The 22759-nt window shown below is 42.1% G+C and overlaps 1 protein-coding gene across 1 annotated transcript in view; it reads right to left on the bottom strand.

The window, feature by feature from the left end:
• The window catches only part of DCBLD2 (discoidin, CUB and LCCL domain containing 2), a 540831-nt gene that overhangs the window by 214226 nt on the left and 303846 nt on the right, over positions 1-22759 (bottom strand). Inside the window, exons 6-8 of the mRNA XM_086934447.1 lie at positions 21628-21761; positions 21222-21262; positions 6218-6433 (exon numbers count right to left, since the gene is read on the bottom strand). Of these exons, the coding sequence (XP_086790573.1) occupies positions 6218-6433; positions 21222-21262; positions 21628-21761 (391 nt within the window). The remainder of the gene's footprint in view (positions 1-6217; positions 6434-21221; positions 21263-21627; positions 21762-22759) is intronic.

Here is a 22759-nt window from a genome sequence, read left to right as displayed (position 1 = left end):
TGGATTTCCTTCTTGCACCATTGTGCTACTTTTTGTCCCTCGGGGTCTTCCAGACGTTTCCAAAGTCTAAGTATTGCCATTTGAGTTAATGTCTCCCAGGACTTTGTGCCTATTTCCCTTCTTATGGCTTGCACCATCGCAGATTGTGGGAGAGAGAGGAGTCCTTTGAGGCATTTACCCTCTACCAAGTCCCAGGCTCCTTTACCGCTCAAATAAAGGATTTCTGCCCCATACAGCACTTGGGGGGGTATCATTGCCTCAAAGGCCCTTAGCATTGGTCTGTGCGACATCTCACCGTAATCCCTGTTGAACATTTTTAGGCCACATATCGATGTGTGTGCTTTGGCTTTTTGTGTATCCCAATGCATATCCCATTTTAGGCTTTTGTCGAACCATATACCTAGGTAACGATACTCATTCACCGTCTCCAGTTTGAGCTCCCCTAGGTACCAATTGAATCTGGTTAATTTTTTCCCAAAGCAAAGTACTTTAGTTTTATCCAGGTTGACAATAAGAAATTTATTGGCACAGTATGCGTTGAAGGCATTGAGCTTACGCTGGAGGCCTATTTCTGTCTGATCTACAATAACTAGGTCGTCTGCATATAGTAGGCAGGCCACCTTGTTTCCGTTCATTCTGGGACTTGCACTACCCTCGACCTCTAGATGGGCCGGTAGGTCTGACAGGAATAAGGAGAATAACTGCGGCGCTAACACACACCCCTGTCTTAGGCCGTTTCTGATGGGTATTTTTTGCGTTAAGGAGCCCTCCGTATCCTTGATGACTTGCGCCCAGTTCTCATTATGAAGTTCCTTTATTATTGTCAGGAGGTCACTCGGGATGTTTACTTTAAGTAATGCTTCCCATAGGCACGCGCGATCAACCGAGTCAAATGCGGCTCGGAAGTCAACGAAACAACAGCACAGCTTGCCATTTTGTTCCGTTGACTTCTTCGCCAATGCCCACAGTGCAAACCCATGGTCTATAGTCGAGTGCCCTTCCCTGAAACCTCCTTGCTCTGTAGGGACAATCTGGCGCTCTTTTACCCATATGTTGAGTTGCTTCAGTACAATTTTAGAGAAAACTTTCTCTCCTATATCAAGGAGGTTAATCAGGCGGTAGTTTTGTGGTGCCTCCATGCTACCTTTCTTATGGATGGGCCTAATTATAGCACCCTTCCAGTTGGATGGCATTTTGCCTTCTGTTAGTATTGTACCAAACATCTGAGCAAAGAATCTTGCCCACCAGTTTATGTCTGACTTTAAAATTATTGCTGGGAGGTTGTCCGGACCTGCTGCTCTGGATAATTTCAGCTCTCTTATTGTATCTTCTACTTGTTTTACGCAAAATTTAGCTTTTAGGTCTGCTGATATTTCCTGCCATTTATGTGTCACTACCTGGTTTGTGGTGGCTCTTGCCCCATACAATTCCCTAATATACTTTTCCCATTCGGCCTCACTAACTACACATTTTAGTTCCCCATCAGAGGGGCTAAGGGCTGCCTTTACCAATTTCCAAAATTGTCTTAGGTTTTTATCCTCAATCGCTTCCAGCAGGTTTGACCAGCATTTCTCTTTAAATGCCCTTTTAGCGTCATTTACCATTTTTTTATACTCTCTTTTTAGACGGGTTACCTGATCCTGTCTCTCCTGGCAGAAGTTCTTTTTTTGTTTTCTTTGTGCTGCCCGGATCTGACGTTTTTTGGATTGACACTCTACTGAAAACCATTTTACTCTACTGGGTGGTTTTCGACTTGTATTATTGACCCTTTTCAGTTCAGTTCTTAAACAACAGACAACTTCCTCTAGTTTACCTATAAACCAGTTCAAGGTTTTGTTCTCAAGATTTTCCGGCTTTATTTTAATTTGCATAGCTAGCAGTTTTGCCTGATATTCCTCCGTGAGTCGTGTCGTCACACGTCTAGGGTACTCCACCTCCTGGGTGATCACTTTATCTCTGGGTAAGCTTCTTCCCCCTTGTATTTTTAGATATAGAGGGATGTGGTCGCTAATCTCTTTTTGTTCCAACCTAAATTCCCGTACTTGGGGGAAGTTCCAGGCATGTAAAAACATATAATCAATTGGGCAGTTCTGAGAACCTACTTTAAAAGTTTTCCCTGCTGGGCAGTCGTTCTTCATTCTTCCATTCAGGCATTGGAAACCCCTGCCTCCTAGGAAGTATACCAGAGCTGCTTCATGTTTTGATATCTCCCCTACTGGGAACCTTGCTGGGTTTATACCAAACACCTCTAACATTTCTCTGTTCCAGATATCCGCCTTTTTTGGGTTAAGTTTATGATTGAAATCCCCCATTATTATCACGGTATCCAATACATATTTTTCTGCAACAGAATCTACATCTTCTTTAAACAGCTTCATCTCCTTCTCATACTCTGCCCCATTCTCCCACTGCATGTATACATTCATTATAGTCAGCATTTTATACTTCTTTTCCACTGTCAATAATTCTATTCTGCTAGTCTGAACCCATTTACATTTCATTTTTATCAGTTTTACTTCTCTGAGCACTTTCGTTGAAATCAAAGTCATTAAACCACCCGACGGACGACCAAAGTTCTTTTTCTTGGCCGGGCAGTTTAGTTGTAGGTATCCTTCATTAAACGGGGTTTCGTCACATGACCAGGTCTCTTGCAAGCAGGCAATGTCCACTTTATTTACTATCTCCTTTATAGTTTCTCTCTTTTTCTCATTGCCTAGCCCGTTTACATTCCATGACAGGAGACCTAGACTTTGCGACACCCCCTCATCCTATTCTATCTCACTCATACCTCCCTCATCTCCCTCGGCCTCCGTATGACTCCTGTTTAAATCGAACCTTGGGCTGCTACAGTGTGACCAATTACCCCATGGGCCTTCGTTATCTGTATTGTCTATTTCTATATTTAGACAGCTTTGGTTCCCTTCCTCGTCTTTATATAATCTCACCTGTCTTCTCCCTAAACCTGCATGATGCTTTAGGAAGGTATTGTCATTGGGGGCTTTTACTTCCCTCTCCGGGATTATTCTTATTCCCAGGTGGTTTATCTCGCTAGTTGCTTTGAGGATTGCCATTTTTACCAGGACTGAATGTAATGATACTTTTGTTATTTCTTTACCATTTCTGGTCTCTACAAAGCCAATTTGCCGGAGATCGCTTGTACTGATCCCACTAAGGCTACTACATTCCGCAAAGACTTTCAAGATCTGTGCTCTGTTCAGGGGGTTCCTTTTCCTGTTCGTACTCCCATTCGTACTACCCCTTTTCCCCGACTGCATATGGTCCAAATACACCCATTTATTTTTCTCTCTCTCTTGTACTTTTTTAGGGGTGTGAGAGTCTCTCTATGCTGTCTTTCTTGAATTCGAGGCAACAGCTGAGCAGATAGACAGCATGGAGAGATAAAAAAACAGGACGAGATTTCCTTAAATACAGGCATATGCTACCATTTTTGTAGTATAACACTAATATACACCAGTGAGTGTAGTGTTTTGTTACATGTTGATGTTTAATTTTCTGAAACGGGACAGATATCCATGTATGAGTGAATGCCCAAGGGTTAAATAAACGTGGAAACATGGAAACATACCATTTAACGGCTCCATTTAAAATCAAAACACAAAATAAATATGGATAAAAACAGAAGAAAATGTTAAACAGATAAATACAATAAAACCAGGAGCCCTAATTATAAACAGAACAAAATGTTTGTCAGAATCACAGTTAATATTGTAATAATGCAATAAGCGTGTTAGAGAACGGAAATTTCATATTCTAAATAATATGGAATAATGACAGGAAAAGATGACAGGTCAAAAACCCAAAGAAGAGTTTTGATGAGAGAAAGAGAAATGTATAAGCAAGCATGAAGTCTTTGCATTAAAAACTGGAAATTATTCTCAGCATAAGCTGGAAATATTCTCAGCTCAAAGATATCGGCAGACAATTCAGTAAAATCTAAGTAAGGCTGTCTCTCATAAAGAAAGGCAGCAGAAACTTAAAGGCGAGTCTCCAAGTTAGAGAATTGGGGAAGGAAACCTACCCTACTCTAGGAACATGCACCAGCATAAACACATGAATTATTTTGTCTTCTTCATCCTCCAATAGAAAGTCAGAAAACTCCTGGGAATAAACAAACTCCCCATTTTATTATAGGGGCAAATTAAGATTTTAGACATTGAACCTTGAAATTTACACCATTGAGATTTTGTGATCCAGAGAGTTCTTCCCATGAATCTTTCTTCCGGTGATCTCCTCTTCTCTCGGTGGGAACTCACTATCAGTTGTATAATACATAACAAACGCCTATTAGGTAGGTAATAGAAGGCTTTCGGAAAAATACATTTGAAATAGAACAACAATGTGGGCAAACAAGTATCCTGTTAAGTGCGCCTCCTTGCTAGCTACTTATCCATTTGTGGCTGTGCATTTAGTTCTACACCTTTAATGTTACCGCCGTGCGTGTTTGATTGCCAAGATCCATGGGCACAACTGACAACCTAGGTGGTGTTTCTTGTCCACTGTATTGTCTTTGAGTTACTTTTATAACATCACCATATGTATCCACTCCACAGACCATGCCTTCACAAGTACATCCTATATGTGGGCATTTGCAGTAAGTATCTGAAATGGAGGCTGAGGAACTTACTGAGCTTCATTCTTACCATGTGAAGCTTCTCAGGGACAGACAGACACACAGACAGAGACACACACAGACACACACACACACAGACAGACACACACAGACAGACACACACAGACAGACACACACACACAGACAGACACACACAGACACACACAGACAGACACACACACACAGACAGACACACACACACAGACAGACACACACACACAGACAGACAGAGACACACAGACAGAGACACACAGACACACACACAGACACACACAGACACACACAGACACACACAGACACACACACACATACACACACATACACACTCTTCCCCCTGGGTGTTATTCTTAATGCCAAACTGCCACTTGACTTCCTATTCTTTCTGAGCCTGAACTTTCTCGTTCCCTTCTGCAGATCTTTCCCTTTGAATACCCTTCTCCTTTGACTCCCTGTGTGATCTTGGGCAGCTCTGTACCCAATATTCTGCTACTCTGCAAACCAGCCCTTGCCAGAGTCGCTGACAAGTCTATTGTTTGGCTTGTTACACTGTAGCATGGTAAAGGTTAGCACAACCTTTTTTTGTGAATTTGGTAATATGCAAAGTATCTAATGTGATCTCCTTACCCGATATGACTCGCCTTTCAAAGCTGCAACATGGTCTTGTCGGCACACAGCTACAAATGTGACATTTTTAAGTTGGACTCCAAGGTCTGTGCATATTGACACTAAAGTACTGATAAAACCTATCTGCCCATTCACTAATCTTCCTGAATCCTCCTCTGTAAGTGCCAATTAAGACTTACACAATAGCACAGAACCATTAAGAATACATGACAGAGAACAATTTTCCCTCTAAGTGATATTCTTCACTGTTGCTCAAACATTGAATCCTGGGTTTTACATTAGATTGGTTTATATGATCTGTAAAGGTCCAGAAATGTAGGAGCTCCAGTACCATAAAGCATGATGTGTGAGGGAATTGGGGGATGATTGGATGGCTCGTACATCTCAACACTGATTTCTATTACCTTTGGCCTCATGTACAATTGTCATTAGTAAATATGTATTCTCTTTGTTTCCCAATACAATTCAAGAAAATTAGGATACATAATACATTCATACATCTGAACATTGTTCTTCATCTACATGTCCTGTACCTAAACCCAGTATATACCAATGTGAGGCAGACAGAACAGTTGGTGGGCATCAAATTAGCGAAGGAATTTGCAAGAGCCACTTACTCCCAGCAACTGCATATTGTGTTGACACTTCACACAGATCAAAGGGAGGAAATAAGTCTAAAAGGACAGCAGCTATTCTTTTTCTTAGCTCTGAGCACCTCATCTCCTACCTACCCTTTTAGACCTGGAAATAGGAATGATAATGCGATAAGACCTGGAAATGTTTCCATTGCTATTCTCCCACATAGAGGAAAAAAATGCATACTAAAGATCTTACATAGAGCAAAGTGGCGACACTCCTGTGAAACATTGACTTTACTCATAACCACAGAGAAAAACACAACACACCTGACAATCATATATTTCACTACTAAAGCTTGTCGCTCAAAAAAGTTGGCTAGTGTACCTGTAATTTTCTTGAATTTGTTCAAGTCTATTTGTAGCCACTGGTTTTCATCTATGAATTCGGAGGCCCAAGGAGGTCCATGTTTTTTCATCCTGGCTCTCTCAGGGCTCCAGATGTTTAATTCACCTGAAGCATCAGTCCATTCGAGAGTTGATGAGGCGGTTATCTGAGAATCCGGGATGACACCAGATTCCATTCCAAGAGTCCCATAACAACCTGGAAGTGCAAGTTGAAAGTAATACACCATGTCACTTCCGTGGCAGTCAGAGTATAAGTGGAATTACATTTCAGCAATGTCAAATAGTTGAGGAAGAGGACTGTAAAGAAACACAGGTGAAAGATAATACATTTTTTACAACATATTCCATAGCTCCTCTCACTTTGTAGGCTATCAGGCTATCCGATAATTTCACCACTTGTGACAAACTTGTTTGCATGAAGTTATAATACATTTTGTGCTAACTTTGCAAAGTACTGGTGGCAAATTGTATCTATGTGTATGCTAATAGCATTACGAGGTATTTTGTCTATGTTCAATTAGTGTCTCAAGCCACAGGTACTACAGGACACCAACTGAATATTGATGTTTCTTCTTTTGTACACTATACTCTATAAGGTAAGACAAATGGAAAAATAGAACTTCACAAGATAGTGCGGTTGCAAGACTCAGATGCAGTTTTACATAGTAGTCAACCTTAAACTCAATGCTCAGTCAAAACTACTAGGAATAGAATAGACATTTAATAAAAGTATTGCAGTTCAAATTAAGCTCTGAAAGAGAAAAGTATTTTTAGAACATTATGACGCCAATGAGTTTTCACACAGATCCTTCACAATAGCCAGAAACTTTCAGGGTAAATGTATCTCAATGAGGAAGATGCCACACAGCACAATACAATTATACCAAGTAGGCTTTGATATGCATGCCTTTTGCAATAGTTTTACAACAGCTCAGTATTCGAGTGGGAGAAAGTTTTAGCCAAGTTAACTGGAAGCCTGCCAAACAACTTCAGAGATATAAAAACCTACCACCAAAAAGTGAAACTGAACTAATAAAGTGATGGCTTGAGGGTTCAGCTAAAAAAAGCTACCATAGATCAAGTTGTCAGAAAATTGGGGCAGCTGGACCAAGTTCAAGAAGGACCACTTACAGCCTTAGCTGAAATCAGCATAAAGGTCTCATTGGGGACGTCAGGGTGGAACAAAGGTTTTCAGACCAAAATTAAGTTACCTGGGGACCAAAAATTAGGGACTCATCTTGTAAACAATTGGTTCTGATCTACATTTTCAGGGGTAGTGGAAGCCACTGTTTTCTCTGGATCTCCGTAGGCTGCAGCACAGCTTCAAACTCTATTATGGCCTTTGTAGATGTAGGATGTGAAACATTTCTGGAGACAGAAGAACCTGCCCCAACCAAGGCACTCTGGGTGAGAGCAACAATACACAAGCATTAGAAATGCAATCAGGCTCGGATTTATTTGAGTTTGAGCTAATGGCATTGTAAATGCCAATGTATTGTTGGTATGTGTTATGGAGTGTGTTCATGTGGTGTGTACTGCCAGTGATCTCCTTGTGAGTGTGAGAATATTGCACCGCTACTGCCTGTGATGTCCTTCTTGTGAGTGTGAGAAGCTTGCACCTCTGCTGCCTGTGGTCTCCTTGTGAGTGTAAGAAGCTTGCACTGCTGCTGCCTGTGATGTCGTTCTTGTGAGTGGGAGAACATTGCACCTCAGCTGCCTGTGGTCTCCTTGTGAGTGTAAGAAGCTTGCACAGCTGCTGCCTGTGATGTCCTACTCACTACTCTACTCTACTCACTACTCTGCCCTCACTACTCACTACTCAGCCCTCACTACTCTGCACTCTGCCCTCACTACTCTGCCCTCACTACTCTGCCCTCACTACTCTGCCCTCACTACTCTGCCCTCACTACTCTGCCCTCACCACTCTGCCCTCTGCCCTCACCACTCTGCCCTCACCACTCTGCCCTCACCACTCTGCCCTCTGCCCCCACCACTCTGCCCTCACCACTCTGCCCTCACCACTCTGCCCTCACCACTCTGCCCTCACCACTCTGCCCTCTGCCCTCACTACTCTGCACTCTGCCCTCACTACTCTGCACTCTGCCCTCACTACTCTGCACTCACTACTCTGCCCTTTGCCCTCACTACTCTGCACTCACTACTCTGCACTCTGCCCTCACTACTCTGCACTCTGCCCTCACTACTCTGCACTCTGCCCTCACTACTCTGCACTCTGCCCTCACTACTCTGCACTCTGCCCTCACTACTCTGCACTCTGCCCTCACTACTCTGCACTCTGCCCTCACTACTCTGCACTCTGCCCTCACTACTCTGCACTCTGCCCTCACTACTCTGCACTCTGCCCTCACTACTCTGCACTCTGCCCTCACTACTCTGCCCTCACTACTCTGCACTCTGCCCTCACTACTCTGCCCTCACTACTCTGCCCTCACTACTCTGCCCTCACTACTCTGCCCTCACCACTCTGCACTCTGCCCTCACTACTCTGCCCTCACCACTCTGCACTCTGCCCTCACCACTCTGCACTCTGCCCTCACCACTCGGCCCTCACCACTCGGCCCTCACCACTCGGCCCTCACCACTCGGCCCTCACCACTCGGCCCTCACCACTCGGCCCTCACTACTCGGCCCTCACTACTCGGCCCTCACTACTCGGCCCTCACTACTCGGCCCTCACTACTCGGCCCTCACTACTCGGCCCTCACCCTCATAAGACCATGCCTTTCACGTCTGCCCTACACGGAAAGAAAACACAAGAAAAGCACGAACGCGCGCCATTCACTGCAGACTGGTGAACGCGCCCACAACATCTGCTTTACATTATCGCCGCACCCTGACAGCTCCTAATTGAAATTAATGCACTGATGTGCGCGTAACCACACAGAAAATGCCAACATGGTGACTGACAAATTCCATTAAGCCTATCACGTCAAGGATAATAAAAACACAGCACAGCGAAGACGAATCACTCTACAGATGCCATAAAACACGCGCGCGCACTAAGGAATGTGGCAGCCCGGACCCCTAGAGATACTTTTTTTTTTTTTATAACATTAGAGCTCGAAGCTCCGCCTCCCCTGCTGACGCAGGGTTGACGTAGGCCGAGCCCTAAAAAGGACTGTCAATGGTCTGTACAACTAATGGGGGCAAAGAAAAATGTTAGTTGTACAGACCATGGACAGTCCTTTTGTATTGTTATACTGTGAATAAGGGGGTTGTCTTTCCTTTGGTCTTTAAATAATTTCCCCCTTAGAACCTCCACCAACCTTGTTTTTTGACTCTGGGTGAGTGCACCAAATGTTACTTTTTGCATTGTTTTAGGCATAAGGTGCGTAGACGGTAGCCAATTAGGCTTAGTTTCTCTGCACTGGCTTTCTAACCAGGAAAGAATTAAGAAAAGATTACTCTATTTAATAGAAGAAGCATGCTAGCAACACAAACAATGTTTCTCAATTGTTAACTTACAGCTTTGCCAACTAAGTAAGAAACCATGTCCTACAAATGTGTTAAATCAAACTATTTATGCCCAAATCAATGCAAGGTCCTTTTCAAGGATAGATGCTCAATTGTGGACACTCAAGAGCACTGAAATGCAGTTGGCCCTCCAAAGGTTTTGCAGAAATTAAAACAAGGTAGTACTAACATTAAAGTGCTCTGCAGTTATCGTAGAGTTTAGCATATTCTGCACCAAGAAAAGTCTAGCATATTCTGCACCAAGAAAAGTCTAGCATATTCTGCACCAAGAAAAGTAAGTTAACTCTGCACATTATAAACAAATATGGTGAAAAGATTTGTTGAGCTTCACACAGGAGGATACTGGCTCTCAGAAACCTAGGTGGCGCTAAAGCGTAGAGCAGCCTTCTCATTTGGCCTAAACATTCCCATATGTGCTCTCCGTCCTATGTGTAAAGCATGTGCTGTTTCGTTGGCTTGTGTTACAGCTGTCGTGATAGGCCTCTTTCTCAACATGTTGGATGCATTCCATGATCTCATCCCTTCGAAGGTCTTGCTTGTTACAACCACTAGATCCTCCCAACTCCCTGTATGTTTAAACATTCCTGTAGTGTTCTCACGTTTAGCCGTGTGTTTGAAATAAGATGAATGAAGGATGCCATCATCTCCAACAAGGTTATGACTGTCTTCAGTGTCCGAACTTAAGCCGTCTGGTAAGGCTCAATCTGTGTTAAGATTGCTTGACCTCTCCTTGCAGTCGGATAAGCAATTGCTTTGACTGTATCCAGTTCTGTCCCCAGAGATGTCCTATTGTCTCTGGTGTTGGCGAGGACTTAGCCCAGTTTCTGGTGAACCACAGACAGTGCAACAGTGTGATCCCTCTTGTGAAGATTTGCTGGCACTGGTGGTAGTTGTCTGCTTTTACCAACAAATTATTTTGGTAAGGATACACATGAATGTTGTTTTCCCTTAGGTGTGTTGCCACCACAGAGAGTGTTTTTGTGAACACTATTAGGGTGGATTTCATGCCAAAAGACAGCGCTTTGAATTGGTAATGACGATCTAGTATCAAACACCTTAGATAGTGTCTCGGGGAATGGTGTACAGGAATGTGAAGTAGGCATAGAGATCTGCTGTTGCTATATAAGGCCTCCTTCCAAAAATGGAGTAACATTCTGCAATGTTATTTGGAATCTTTGTGTTTTTATATACCTGTTTGCGAACCTCAGATCTAGATTCAATCTTATAGTCAAGTCCTGACGGAGACCAAAAAGTAGACTGAATACACATCTGTGTTTCTTTCCTTCATCTGGGACTTTTCTATTGCTTCTTTCATTGGCAGCAGCTGTACTTCTGCTTGTAGGATCTCTAGTTGGTACTTTTAGTAGCCCTGATGGCTTGTTTGGTGGTGTGTGGAGGAGGTCTATACATAGAAATAATTGACAATATTTTCAACCCACTTGGTGGTGATAGACACCATTTGAACTAGGAAGGCCTATTTGCTCCCCCCACAGGTGTTTTGTGTTTAGGGGGGTGGTGAGAGAAGCATGTTAGTCAGTCAGTCAAACAATCTTTATTTCGATTATTTAAAATCATAAAAAGAAATAAACATTAAGGATGTTATTTTAAGGACCTGGAGGCAGATTCCTTGGAGTTTCAGACCAGTGGTTTCCCGATTTCTCTTAAGAAAGGCACTTGCTTTGATTGTTGTTTCTGCCATTATGAGGATGTAAAGAACTGGTCACCCCCACATCCATCTGTCCTTGGATTTGTGTTCTACAGAAATATCTACCTTGACCTCCTCTATCTGTAGGCAATCCACTCTTAAAGGATGGTCTATAGGTATGTAAAGTCCCCATGGCTCTCTGCTTTCATCTGCCTTCCTCATAGCCTAAAGGGAGTGTTTCACCTCTGGGCCAGAGAGATATCCTCCTGCAAGTGGCACATCAATGATGTTCAACTGGACTTCTGGTTCGAATCCAGATAAGGGCAGCCATGCATACCTTGTAAACACTGTGCTAGTTGCCACTAGGCAACTAGTTGTTTCAGCTGTGCCCCAAGCAGACTTTAGAAAAAAGTTGGCAATATCTTTCTCCCTCTAGAATACTTTTTGCCCTTTTCTAATATTCTTTAGGGAATGGCAAAGGAGAACCTCCATTTCCTCCTAATGTTGGTGAGCATTTCTATTGAGAAGGGCATTAGAGTTAGCTATACACCATTGTGTGGCTGGTGCGCTTTCTATTTTCTTTCCTACACCATCTAATCTCTTGCTCGCTTTTTCAGGATGTGGTCCCAAGAATGCTAGTGACATTGCCTTTTCCTTGTTGTGTATACAATTAATGAGTCTGCCTCCACATGCCCATGTATATTTTTAGGATCCATGCTACACGCCTTGTATTTCCTATATGTGGTATAACAGCCTTGGCTAGAGCTGGACTGATGAAAACCATTTTTTCATGATGAATTATGGTTGGTAACATCGGAAGCAATCAGTTTTTTTTGTACACAAGATTTGGGGTCTCCGGGAGAAAACATTTATCCAGATTTTCTACCCGAAAAGCATCAGCTGCCTTTCGGACTAACCCCATGGTACATACTGTCATCCAGAGGGCATATGCGTCTGCCACTTCCTGTGGCAAGTTTGCCTCAAAGTATCTTCCTCAACATGTGGAAACATGTCCTTGGCTTTTACTTGTGTGAGAGTATATTCCTCCGCTTCTAAGTCTGCATCTTGCTGAATTTCCTGTTCTAGCTATTGTGCTACGATGCCAGATTGTGGCTTTTTAACCCCCAATGCCTTTGGTTGGGTACATTATGCTAAACAGCTGTCATATGCCTTAATTTTCTTTATTAAATGCTCACATTCAGCTTCCAAAGTCCTTTTCTTCCTCTCGATGTCGGAAGTATTGGAGGTTCTATTGTCCAGTTGGGCCTTATCTATTGAGGGCGTCTGTCTCCCTAACCCACAATGACGTTGATCATCTTCCGAAGTCGAGACGTGCCCTTCAGAATCTCCTTACCAGTACCTTTCGCTTGTCTGGAAGAATGGGGAACGTCTTGAGCTCCTTCGACTGCCAACTTTGTGTGCATTCAGTACTGAGCTTTTTGTGGGTAGCATTGCTCAATGCTTTTTGCTTCAGTGTTGTATGCATTATCTTGGATTCCTTTTGTTTAGAGCCCTCTAATGATTTACAGGCGCGGAGCAATGCATATTTAAAGGCTAGTTTAACCTCCATTGTTTCCTCAAATTCTGAGTCATTGTGTTCCCGCTGAGGTTCCTCTGCCTTTTCATCATCAGAGAAACCAATCTCTTACATCATGAGCACACCTGCTTTGTTACTCGAATTCCAATAAACCTGCCCTGTTAGTCGCAGCCCAAGAAGCCCTAAGTATCTTTGCCCTGCGCACAAAGGTTTTTGGCTGAAAAAGGTGGCATGGAAAACAATCCTCTGACATACAGTCTATAGGGAGGCAAAACAAGCAGACTGGGTTTTCGTCATTGAGGGAACACGTACAATGGCAGTTTGGACAGAATTTAAAGATTGTGCTCATGCAACAATACATTTTTCTTCACGGTTTTTGTAAGGAGCCGCATTAGCGACTGAATGTGGTGACCATAAAGCTCTGTATGTAGTAGGTCACCTTCCAGTGCTTAAAACTTAACACCCCCCCTGCAGTCACAACATCTCACGCACAGTACACTAGTTGTGGATTAAGATTTCTATGACATTTGAAATATGCGGGGATACCCTTGCCCTTTGTAATTCAGGAAGCTGCTTAAGACTACACTCTTCTCCTGCTGATTCAGGCTGCAGTTGCATTTTAACTGTGCTCCTCTTCCAAAGCACAGGGATACTCCTTCGGGAGTCGATTCTGGCGCTATACAAACAAATGAAAGAAAAAGAAAAGAAAGCTGCTGAAGTCCAGCCTTATGCTGTTCATGAATTGTTTGTCTGACAAGCGTTGTGATGAAACGTTCGCATATGTTGACTCCCTTAACTTGAGCATTAGGCATCTACTTTTGCAGCTGATCAGGAGTAGGCAAGAGAGGCTGTGTTGTTTCAACAGCCACTGTTCTGCAGACACACAGAAACTAAGGAAGGCACTTTCTAACACACCAAAAGACTAGGTCGCTGTACGAGAGGCCCGCAAGACTTACAAAATCATTCTGAATTCTAGGAAGAAAGAACTCTGGGGGGCCTTGATAACTAATGTGTTCAATAATTCTTTAATAAGTAAGATTACTACTTCCTGGTCCCTTTGCACAATAGCTGCCATTCTTAAAAAGATCAAATGTCTCAAAGAGGTTACTGCAAGATCTCCCTCACCGACAGTACGGTTAAGGTAACTGGGCGGGTAATATTTAATCGCTTGAAGTTGTGGGCAAACTCTAATAAGATCTTGTGTCCCTTTCAATTCGCATTCCAATAGGGTCTGGGTACAGTGGAACAGTACTTAAACCTGAACTTTATCGTCAGCAAATACACAATAGCTAAGCACTGTCCGCTGTACCTGGCCTTTCTGGATTTGTCAACAGCATTTGATTCGGTTACTAGATCCAAATTGTGGCTGAAGTTGCTGGACCTAGGGGTGGAGGTGTCATTGTTTAACTTTCTGCACACATTACATGATAACCTGGAAGCTAAGGTCTGGTTTGGCCTATAATGGGAATTGTCGAACTCCTTCACTTTAGCTCGTGGGGTGCGCCAAGGGTGTATTTTGGCCCCCTTGCTCTTTATTTTCTATATTAATAATTTGCGTCCCATCTTGGTTAAGCCACTACCATTATCCTGATTTCTCAAGTTCCTGCACCAGCGCTGCTTTAAGCAGACAACGTGGTACTTATGGCACAACCGCCAGGGGATCTTCGTCTGATGGTGGATTCTTTTACATCCTTTAAGAGTGAATTAGATCGGTCTACAAACTATGGGAACTCGTCCAAAATGGATTGTGAACCAGGGAAGAAAAATATATCCACCCCAAGGTTGAAGGGGCAAAAACTAGGGTCTGTGAATTATTTTATTTGTGAGGGGGTTGTCTTTAGTCTGTCTCCTGGTAACCGCAGATTAATCACTTTTGACTTAAGATCAGTAGGACAGCAGCTTCTCTATTAAATCTACCCCCGGCAGGAGGTAGGGGGACAATTTCCCCCTATTTGAACATCTAGAACTCTCGGTGCACATCAGCAGCACTTCATGGAGCTTAGATATGGGGCTATCAGGATGTCACCACATTGTAGACAGAGGAAAATCGTATATGTAGGCAGCTCTTGTGTTTACCACCCACAAGCTCTCATTTTATCATGCACTCAGCGCACAACCTCCAGTATATTTCTAATACATTTAAGCTAGTGCCTGTTTTATGGCTCAGTGTGTGGTCCAGCAACAAAGATAGTCGGAACGTTGACATTATCTCAGACTGCCTCAATTTGGATAAGGGGTTCTCAATCCCCTGGCTGAATTATTTACAAAATAACTTTAAAGCACTAAACCTACAGGTCTTTTTCAAAGCATCCGCAAAAGGTGAAAAGTTGATGGTAAAGTGCTATTTCCTAGAGTCGTCACTTCCAGAGGCTACAAAGTAAGTCTAGTAAAAGCTCTATCAGGGAGTATCTTATCCTTCCTGCGCCAGGACGCTCCTTCGTTGGAGCAGCTGTGCGCATTAAAAATGTAAATAACATAACATAACATAACTTGAGGAGCCAGTGCATTATTTTGCAATCCTGCTCTCGCACTGGGAGAGATCATTACGGTTTCATTTTTTAGGGCAGGAACAGTGGTGTGACTCGTGAAATTTCCAGGCAAGGATGGCTCTTCAGGGTCATTGGTACCAGCTTGTCCTACCGATGGATTATCTGAACAGACTATTATGCAATTATGCTTGATGTCAATTTTATCAAATGCATTTTATCCTATTTATTAAGCCAATTTTAAAATTATTAAGCCTTTGCAAGTGCACTGATGCTTTGTTTTGCCTACAATTGTTAAATGGCCCTGAGTCCTGTTACAGTGTCTGCTCATTTCTTAAAGCAGCAGTAAGGTGCAGAAAGTCGATGGATGGCTAAGTGTGGCAATCTGTTATAGTATTTATTGGACTCACTGCTCCTTTTAACTGTTGATTGGTTATTTTAATGTGATCTTATGTGATTGCATTATATCAATGTTTTTATTTATTGATATTTTATGGCCATTTTCTTGTGCCGAATAAAGAATTTCGAGCTGAACTAATAAAACTGGTCAAAGGGATAACATGGGAAAATTGTTAGTCAAATTTTCTTGATTACGTTGTATGAATTATAGAATACAGATCACAAGGTAAATAGGTGTTCCTAGCACCAAACTCAAACATGCTAATGTTCTCCTACCATGAACAGACAGAACACCAAGACTGTCTTTCAGTCAATTAACTTACACACAGCGTCCAGCAGAAACTGTTGTTGAATTGTTTGGGAACTGAGGGCCAGGAGAAGCAAGCCAATGTACTTGAATTGTCAATCAAAGATGAGGGATCAAAATTAGTTTGAGATGGGTCTCAAGAAGTTAAACTTGCATTATTTACCTTGAGTAAGTACTATTAATAAACGTTTCCACTTTGTGAAAAGGGTTCACAGGGAGAATGAAAGTGCAGAGAAGTATGTAACAGTCTTGGGGAAGTTGGCCAACAGTTATAGGTTTGGTGTCCTGATTGATGAACAGTTAAAAGACCAGATGTTTCAAAATTGAAGGAGTGAGAAAAAAAGAAAGAGTACATATGGTTAAAGGATGAGCTACCTCAAAGTGATAGCTCAGAGGGTGGAGCACATGCATAAGTGAGCAGAATCTCGAAAAAGTGAGACTGTGAGAGTGGAGAATATCTCAACTAAAAGCTTATCGCCGCAACTGGGAGAGGGGAAAAAAAGGAAACGGACAAGAAAATGATGGACAAAACGTTTACAGGCCAATGTTTCGAATGTGGGAAATTGGGCCATATGACAAACAACAAAAGTTGTTCAGAGATCAGGGGTATATGCAATGGGTGTGGAAAGATGTCATTTTGTACGCTGTTGAAGTGGTAAGGTGGCACAGCTAGTAAAACCGTAATGGCAGTCTGCAACAAAATTGTGTTATAGTTGGTGTGTAAGGCGAGTAAATACCATCTGATATTGAAAAAATTGATGATGTAGATCTGTGTATGGTGTTTGATTCGGGTTAATTTCAGAGCAAGTGTAAACAAAGAACCTGAAGGATAAATGCAGTCTTATGAGAATGGATATCAGCCCAGGAGGACGAGTTGGGGGGGCAAGGGGGAATAACGGGTGGGGCAATAAAATGTTAGGCTATTTTGAGGCGAATGTGTTGTTTCATGGAATGACCATTATGGGAAAGGTGTATGTCTCAGTCTCAAGTCACTGCTTATTGAGTTGGCCTAAAAAAAAAACAGTTAGGTGTTTTCTTGAATCCTAACGAAGAACCACATGTTCAGATGAGAGAAGAATCTAGAAAATGTATAGTTGTAAAGGGAATGTACAAATTCGGAGTACAAGTTTCCTAGTGTTCGTAAAGAAATTGGAAAGCTTGAAGAATTATTAATTCATCATTTGCCTTAAAGACCCAGTCAGACCAGTTTCATGAAGCAGTCAAGGATGAATTAACTAGGTTGCATGAAAATGAGGTTATTGTTCCCCACTGTGGCAACGAAATGGTTGGTGCCCATCGCTGTGGTGAACAGACCCTCTAGGGAAATCAGGCTGTGGACTGACTTTCGGGCCCTTAACTAGGAGGCAGTCATTGATAAGTTTACACTTCTTAGTATAAACTAGCATTTGTCTGTGGTGTGCGTGACTAAGTTTTTGTTTACTACTTTGGATCTAATCTCAGTTGATCATCTGGGAAGATTAGAAGAAAGTTGTCAGGAAAACACTTTTTTATAACATCATTTGGATTGTTCACATTTTTGCGCATTCCATTTTGGCTTGTGACAGCGGCCTCAGTGTTTCAGCGAGCTTTGTCATCTTTGTCAGGAGACTGTGGAGGGGTCATTTACCTATTTATAGTCTGGTCTTTCAGAGGACATGTAAGGAGTTTCAGAAGCATGGATTGACCCTGAGAGTTAATAAATGTGATTTTGGTAAAGTGAAGATTATACATCTAGACCAAATGATTAGTTGCACTGGTGTCTTGCCAAACAGGTATTTGGTTGACACCATTATTCACAATGAACAGAATAAAGATAAAATTATCTCTTTTCTGCAATGATCAAGTTTGCTAGCAGTTTGATGGAAAAAATGGTAGATAAAACTCAGACTAAGTGCACCACTCCTGAGGAAAAGTGTTGAATTATGTTTATGTGATTTGTAGTGCGCACAGCTACTCATAAGAGTGTTCCGGCGCGAAGCTGGTGGAAGGCAGAAAGAAACTGTGCAATAAAGAGAAGTCTTAAGTCTTTTCCTGAAAAGCCTGGGATCCTAAACGCTGGGGAGGTCAAAGGGAAGAAGATTCCAGGCTGAAGCTGCCCTGAAAGCCAGAGAGCTCCCTCCAACTCTCAAGGCAAAATCTCGTACCGTGGGCAAGAAGCTGCGTGGCTGAACGCAGCTGCCTGGTGGGAAAATAGAACCTGAAGCGTTTCCTCAGGTAAGTAGGACCGTGTCCATTGAGAGCTGAATGTGCTGAGACTAGGGATTTAAACTTTACTCTCTCCATCACAGGATAACAAAGACTAAGAAAGGAATTTGAAAAGGACCTTAAGCAACAGCTATCTCGGCAGATTGGTTTGCAGAAAGACAGTGCTTTGTCACTTCGGTTGCTAGTTCAAAAGGACCAGGCACAGTGCGTGTTCAGAGGACTGACTGCTGAAAAAAACTATTCTGTTTGCCTATCTGGCATTGAGAAGGGCAGGATTTAATTATTCAGTCATTGAAAGAGAGGTGCTAGCAATACACTGGGCTGTTAAAGTGAGGAATTGTGAGTGGGATAGGTTTTCACCGTATGAAAGAATCAAAAGCCATTGAGGGAAATTTCTGAAAAGAAAGGACCTGATACAGTCGGCATGCAAACAGCTTTGGGTCACTGGTTTGCAAGAGTACACCTTTTGTGCACAATTTCTACCAGGAAACCAAAACGTTGCAGCCGATTACCTCTCCTGCATGGTGAAAAGGGATCCCTGTGAAGGTGTTCTAGATGAGCAGATGTCGGAAGAGATAAAAGTGTAGACGGTCACAAGCGGAACGGACACAGGAAGTAATTGAAGATGCAATGTTATGGATATTTCATGATCACGTCTCAGAAAATGAAAGGTTATTGTTCAGGTACATGAGACTGATTCCATCAAAGTCACTCAAGAACAGGATCATCAGGTTGGCTCACAAGGGTCATCTTGGGATCAAGAAAACCAAGGAGCAATTGCGTCTTAATTATTTGTGACCTGGTTTAGATTTAGAGGTTGAGCGTTGCATCAGTGACACAATACGCAAGGCATGCACTCCATCAATGTGCTGTAGGAAATTGCATTCAGCGCCATGGGAGGAGATTGCTTTGGATCTTGTGGATCTTTTACCTGGACAAGTAGTTGCACATTGCATTTTTATTCTAGTGGATATGTTTTCACATTGGCCGGAATTAATGTGGGAGAATCACATGAGTCCTTATAGTGTTATGTCTTTGCTACAAGAGGTTTTCTACAAGGAAGGTTTTCCTGAAACAGAACTAACCGATAACATGTGCAGCTTTGCTCCAGAGAGTTAAAGGCATATTTTGTTGAAAGTGTTATTGAGCATATGTGGTAGCATTCCAAATCCAGTGGAATGATTGACTGGCACATTGAAGGAAGGTATACAGTTAGCACAGCCCTCACATTTAAGTTAAAAGGAATTACTCAAAAGGATCGAGTCATACAATCTCTATTCTCAACAGACCACTGGCAAGACCCCTTTCTAGCTGTTCAGGGAACAGAAACCTAATTTTAAATTAGTCCCATAACGGATGGGGTGGCTCAAAGCTTGTGTGAGGATGTCTCCTGATGATACTTGGAAGATAGAAAGTTGAGACTCGAGAACAAACATAAGAAAAGCTGCATGTTAATGTAGGGTTAACATGTGGGACTGGGTGCATACTAATGTGCCAAGTTGATGTGAGAATTTTTTTTTAATTCAAGAAACTTTTCAAGGTGAAAAGCTGTTTAAGAATGCCAATATCTTAGGGTCGAGTCCGAGCTATATAAAACTAAAAAAAAATATGTATATGGAATCTAAATCAGAAGTCAGTATGTGAGGAAGGGGTAGCGTGTTGGAGGGAAGTACAGACAAATGGATTGAGAATGGAAAGCACTGAGTGATCTGAGAATGAGTTATTTGGTCCGGGAAGAAAGAGCTTCACGCAGACCTAAATATTTGCAGCATTATGTACAGTGATCGCGATCAGTGATTATGCGGACCTAGTTGATATTTTCCAAGTTATTTTATTCTCAGTTTCGTGACTTGTTTACTTTTCTTGTTGTACACTATTATTTTACGACATTTTCGTGTAGGGAAGATCTGTGGGGTAGTGCCTGAGGTGTGCTTCTCCACTCTATGCACTTGCCAGGCACCTTCCAGTGTTCTGTAGTAATGATCTGGAATGTTAGGATTTAGATGGTGAGATTCTGTTCAGGCAGTTGGTCAGGCACTGCTTGTGCCTGAGGGGTGTACAATAAAACCTCCAGCTTACCAAATCTATGTATGTGTGGTTTGTCATCAACATCATACCTTGCTTCCCTGCCATTGTGGTCCATGCGGATGACTCATCTATTTTTAATCAAATCAGCTGGACTAATTTCCTGTTACACAGTAAAAAGGATCCTTTGTTTAACTGAATTTTTAATCATGCATTAAGTGACGAATACATAAGGTTGCTCCATTGCTTTCTACATAATTGTAATAAAGAAATTCATGGCAGTATGCCCTTTTATTCTCAGTGTGATTTTAAGGTACTATTCACAGGTCTTAAATCTACTGAAGGTTCAATTGTGGTGCCAGTAGCTCGCTATTCTTGTACAGCAGAACTTCAATTTATTTTTTGGCTGAATATAGAGCCTCCTTATTAAAGTGGTCCTACAGCTGATACGGGTCCCCTCCTGCAGTGGGATTAGTAGAATCACTCGTTTGTACATATACATTTCAGTATGCATTTTTACTCCCACCATCACTCAAAGAAAGTAACCACCCGAGCGTCTTTAATTAAGAAATTGAATGTATCTTCCGCTTACTGAAGTCTGCATTTTGCAGTCTATAAATCACACAACATATGCAGGCTGATGAAACTGCATCGTAATACAAAGTAAAGGTCCAGCAGGACATTATTGTGCCCACACATTACTAAGTTAGTAGTACTAAAACATTCAGAAACATAAATGGGTTTGTCTTCATAAGAGATATAGTAGAAAAAAATACAAAAGGGGGATTAGGTGAATCTGCTCAAGAATGTCACAGTGCATAGAGGTTTTTACTTAGCCACTTTAGAAATTGAACTGTAACAATCAATGTACAGGAAAACGCTTACCACTGGTCTTAAACGTAAAAAGGCTTGCAGATAACGGGCCCCTGAAAAACAAATCATATGTTACTGAGGTACAGTCATGCTTTATCGTAAGAGTGACTTGTAGGCCCTAGGGAAGCTGAACCCATGCCAACATTAGCACCCTTGTTTGGAGGGTAAAATATTTTACAATCCCATTACGGTATGTATGATGCATTTGCACTAAAGCTGCCTTTTGTAAGCATATAGTGTGATTCAGAACTGTAATTAATAGAACATGCTATTTTTGCATATAGATGATGCGAAGGGGGTGGGGGGGGGAACTAATTACTAATGATCAATGCCACTAAATTTACACAGATCTAAAGGTTTTCATATCACAAGCTTGATGATCAGTTGCATTAAGACTAAAGATAAGAGCTCCACTTACACTCTCGATGTGACATTGTTAGCCAGAGAACTTTCGTAGTATGGGATACCTTTACTGACCACAACACTGATTTGGCCACCAAGCACATTGGATACGACTCCAGCATGCACACCGGCCATGCACAGCGACGATGACTAGAAAACAAAAATAAGTTGCCCCGTCACTGCTAGGTTCCATCTTGCCGAAGCATGAAATAAACGTAAAATCTTAAATATATAAACAAAGAAATGAAGTGGGAAGAGTGAGGGATAGGTGGAAGGGCATTCCAACTATATCATTAAGATTACCAGATGATTGAGGATCTTATTCGTCAGAACAATCAATATTTCAGTTGTTAAACCTTTATTAGACTCATAAAACGAGTTACACATCTTCCTTTGCTTCAGCTTTACCCCTGAATTCCTCATACGCTAAAAGCTATTTGTCTCAATTCTTAGTGATAGTTTTGCTAACATAGGTTGTCCAAAACAATTTTCAGATTGAAAATATTCAGCTTCTGCACTTTATTAAGACTTAAACATTTGGGGAAGGCCCCGGTTTCAAAGACTTTTGATCTTAGGGCAATGGGTCCTAATTTTGCACTGCTTCTTCTTTTTCAGGCCATCTACTGGTTCAAACAGCACACGCCTAACCACCTTCATAGGTATATTTCTTACATAATCTAGCCTTTCTTATATCGGTCCATGTCATGTCCCTCGAATGTCGCCATTATCTTGCAACAGGTCATCATTTAACCCTGTTGAAAATATGAGAACCTTTTGGTAGGCTGTGATTTAAGATACTTAACGGGAGTGGTGTGTGCCTGAAAGCTTTCTAGATCAGACTATTGCTCCCACAGAGAACATTTTGACACAACTGTATTTGGGGTTCTATGGGAATAGTCATCAAATTAGTCTCCAGTGGCTCCAAGTGTGTGCTTCTAGGCTATTTTTGTGGGGAACTTATCCTCTGTCACCTTTTCAAGATCAGGATAATGAAATCCCTTAACTAAATCAAAGAACTGCAGGCTTAGGGTTTTCAGCCCATAGCAATGGCAGGTAGAACCACTAAAAAGGGGAGAGCCATGTTGCTGCCTATGAAACATGGAATCCTCAAACCCGCCCTCCCACTGTTGTTCGTTTTGCCCTTCACA

Source organism: Lissotriton vulgaris, chromosome 8 (assembly GCF_964263255.1).
Source record: "Lissotriton vulgaris chromosome 8, aLisVul1.2, whole genome shotgun sequence".
Lineage (NCBI taxonomy): Eukaryota > Metazoa > Chordata > Amphibia > Caudata > Salamandridae > Lissotriton > Lissotriton vulgaris.
The sequence above is the reverse complement of the archived record's forward strand: the minus strand, read 5'-3'. Positions and strand labels throughout refer to the sequence as shown.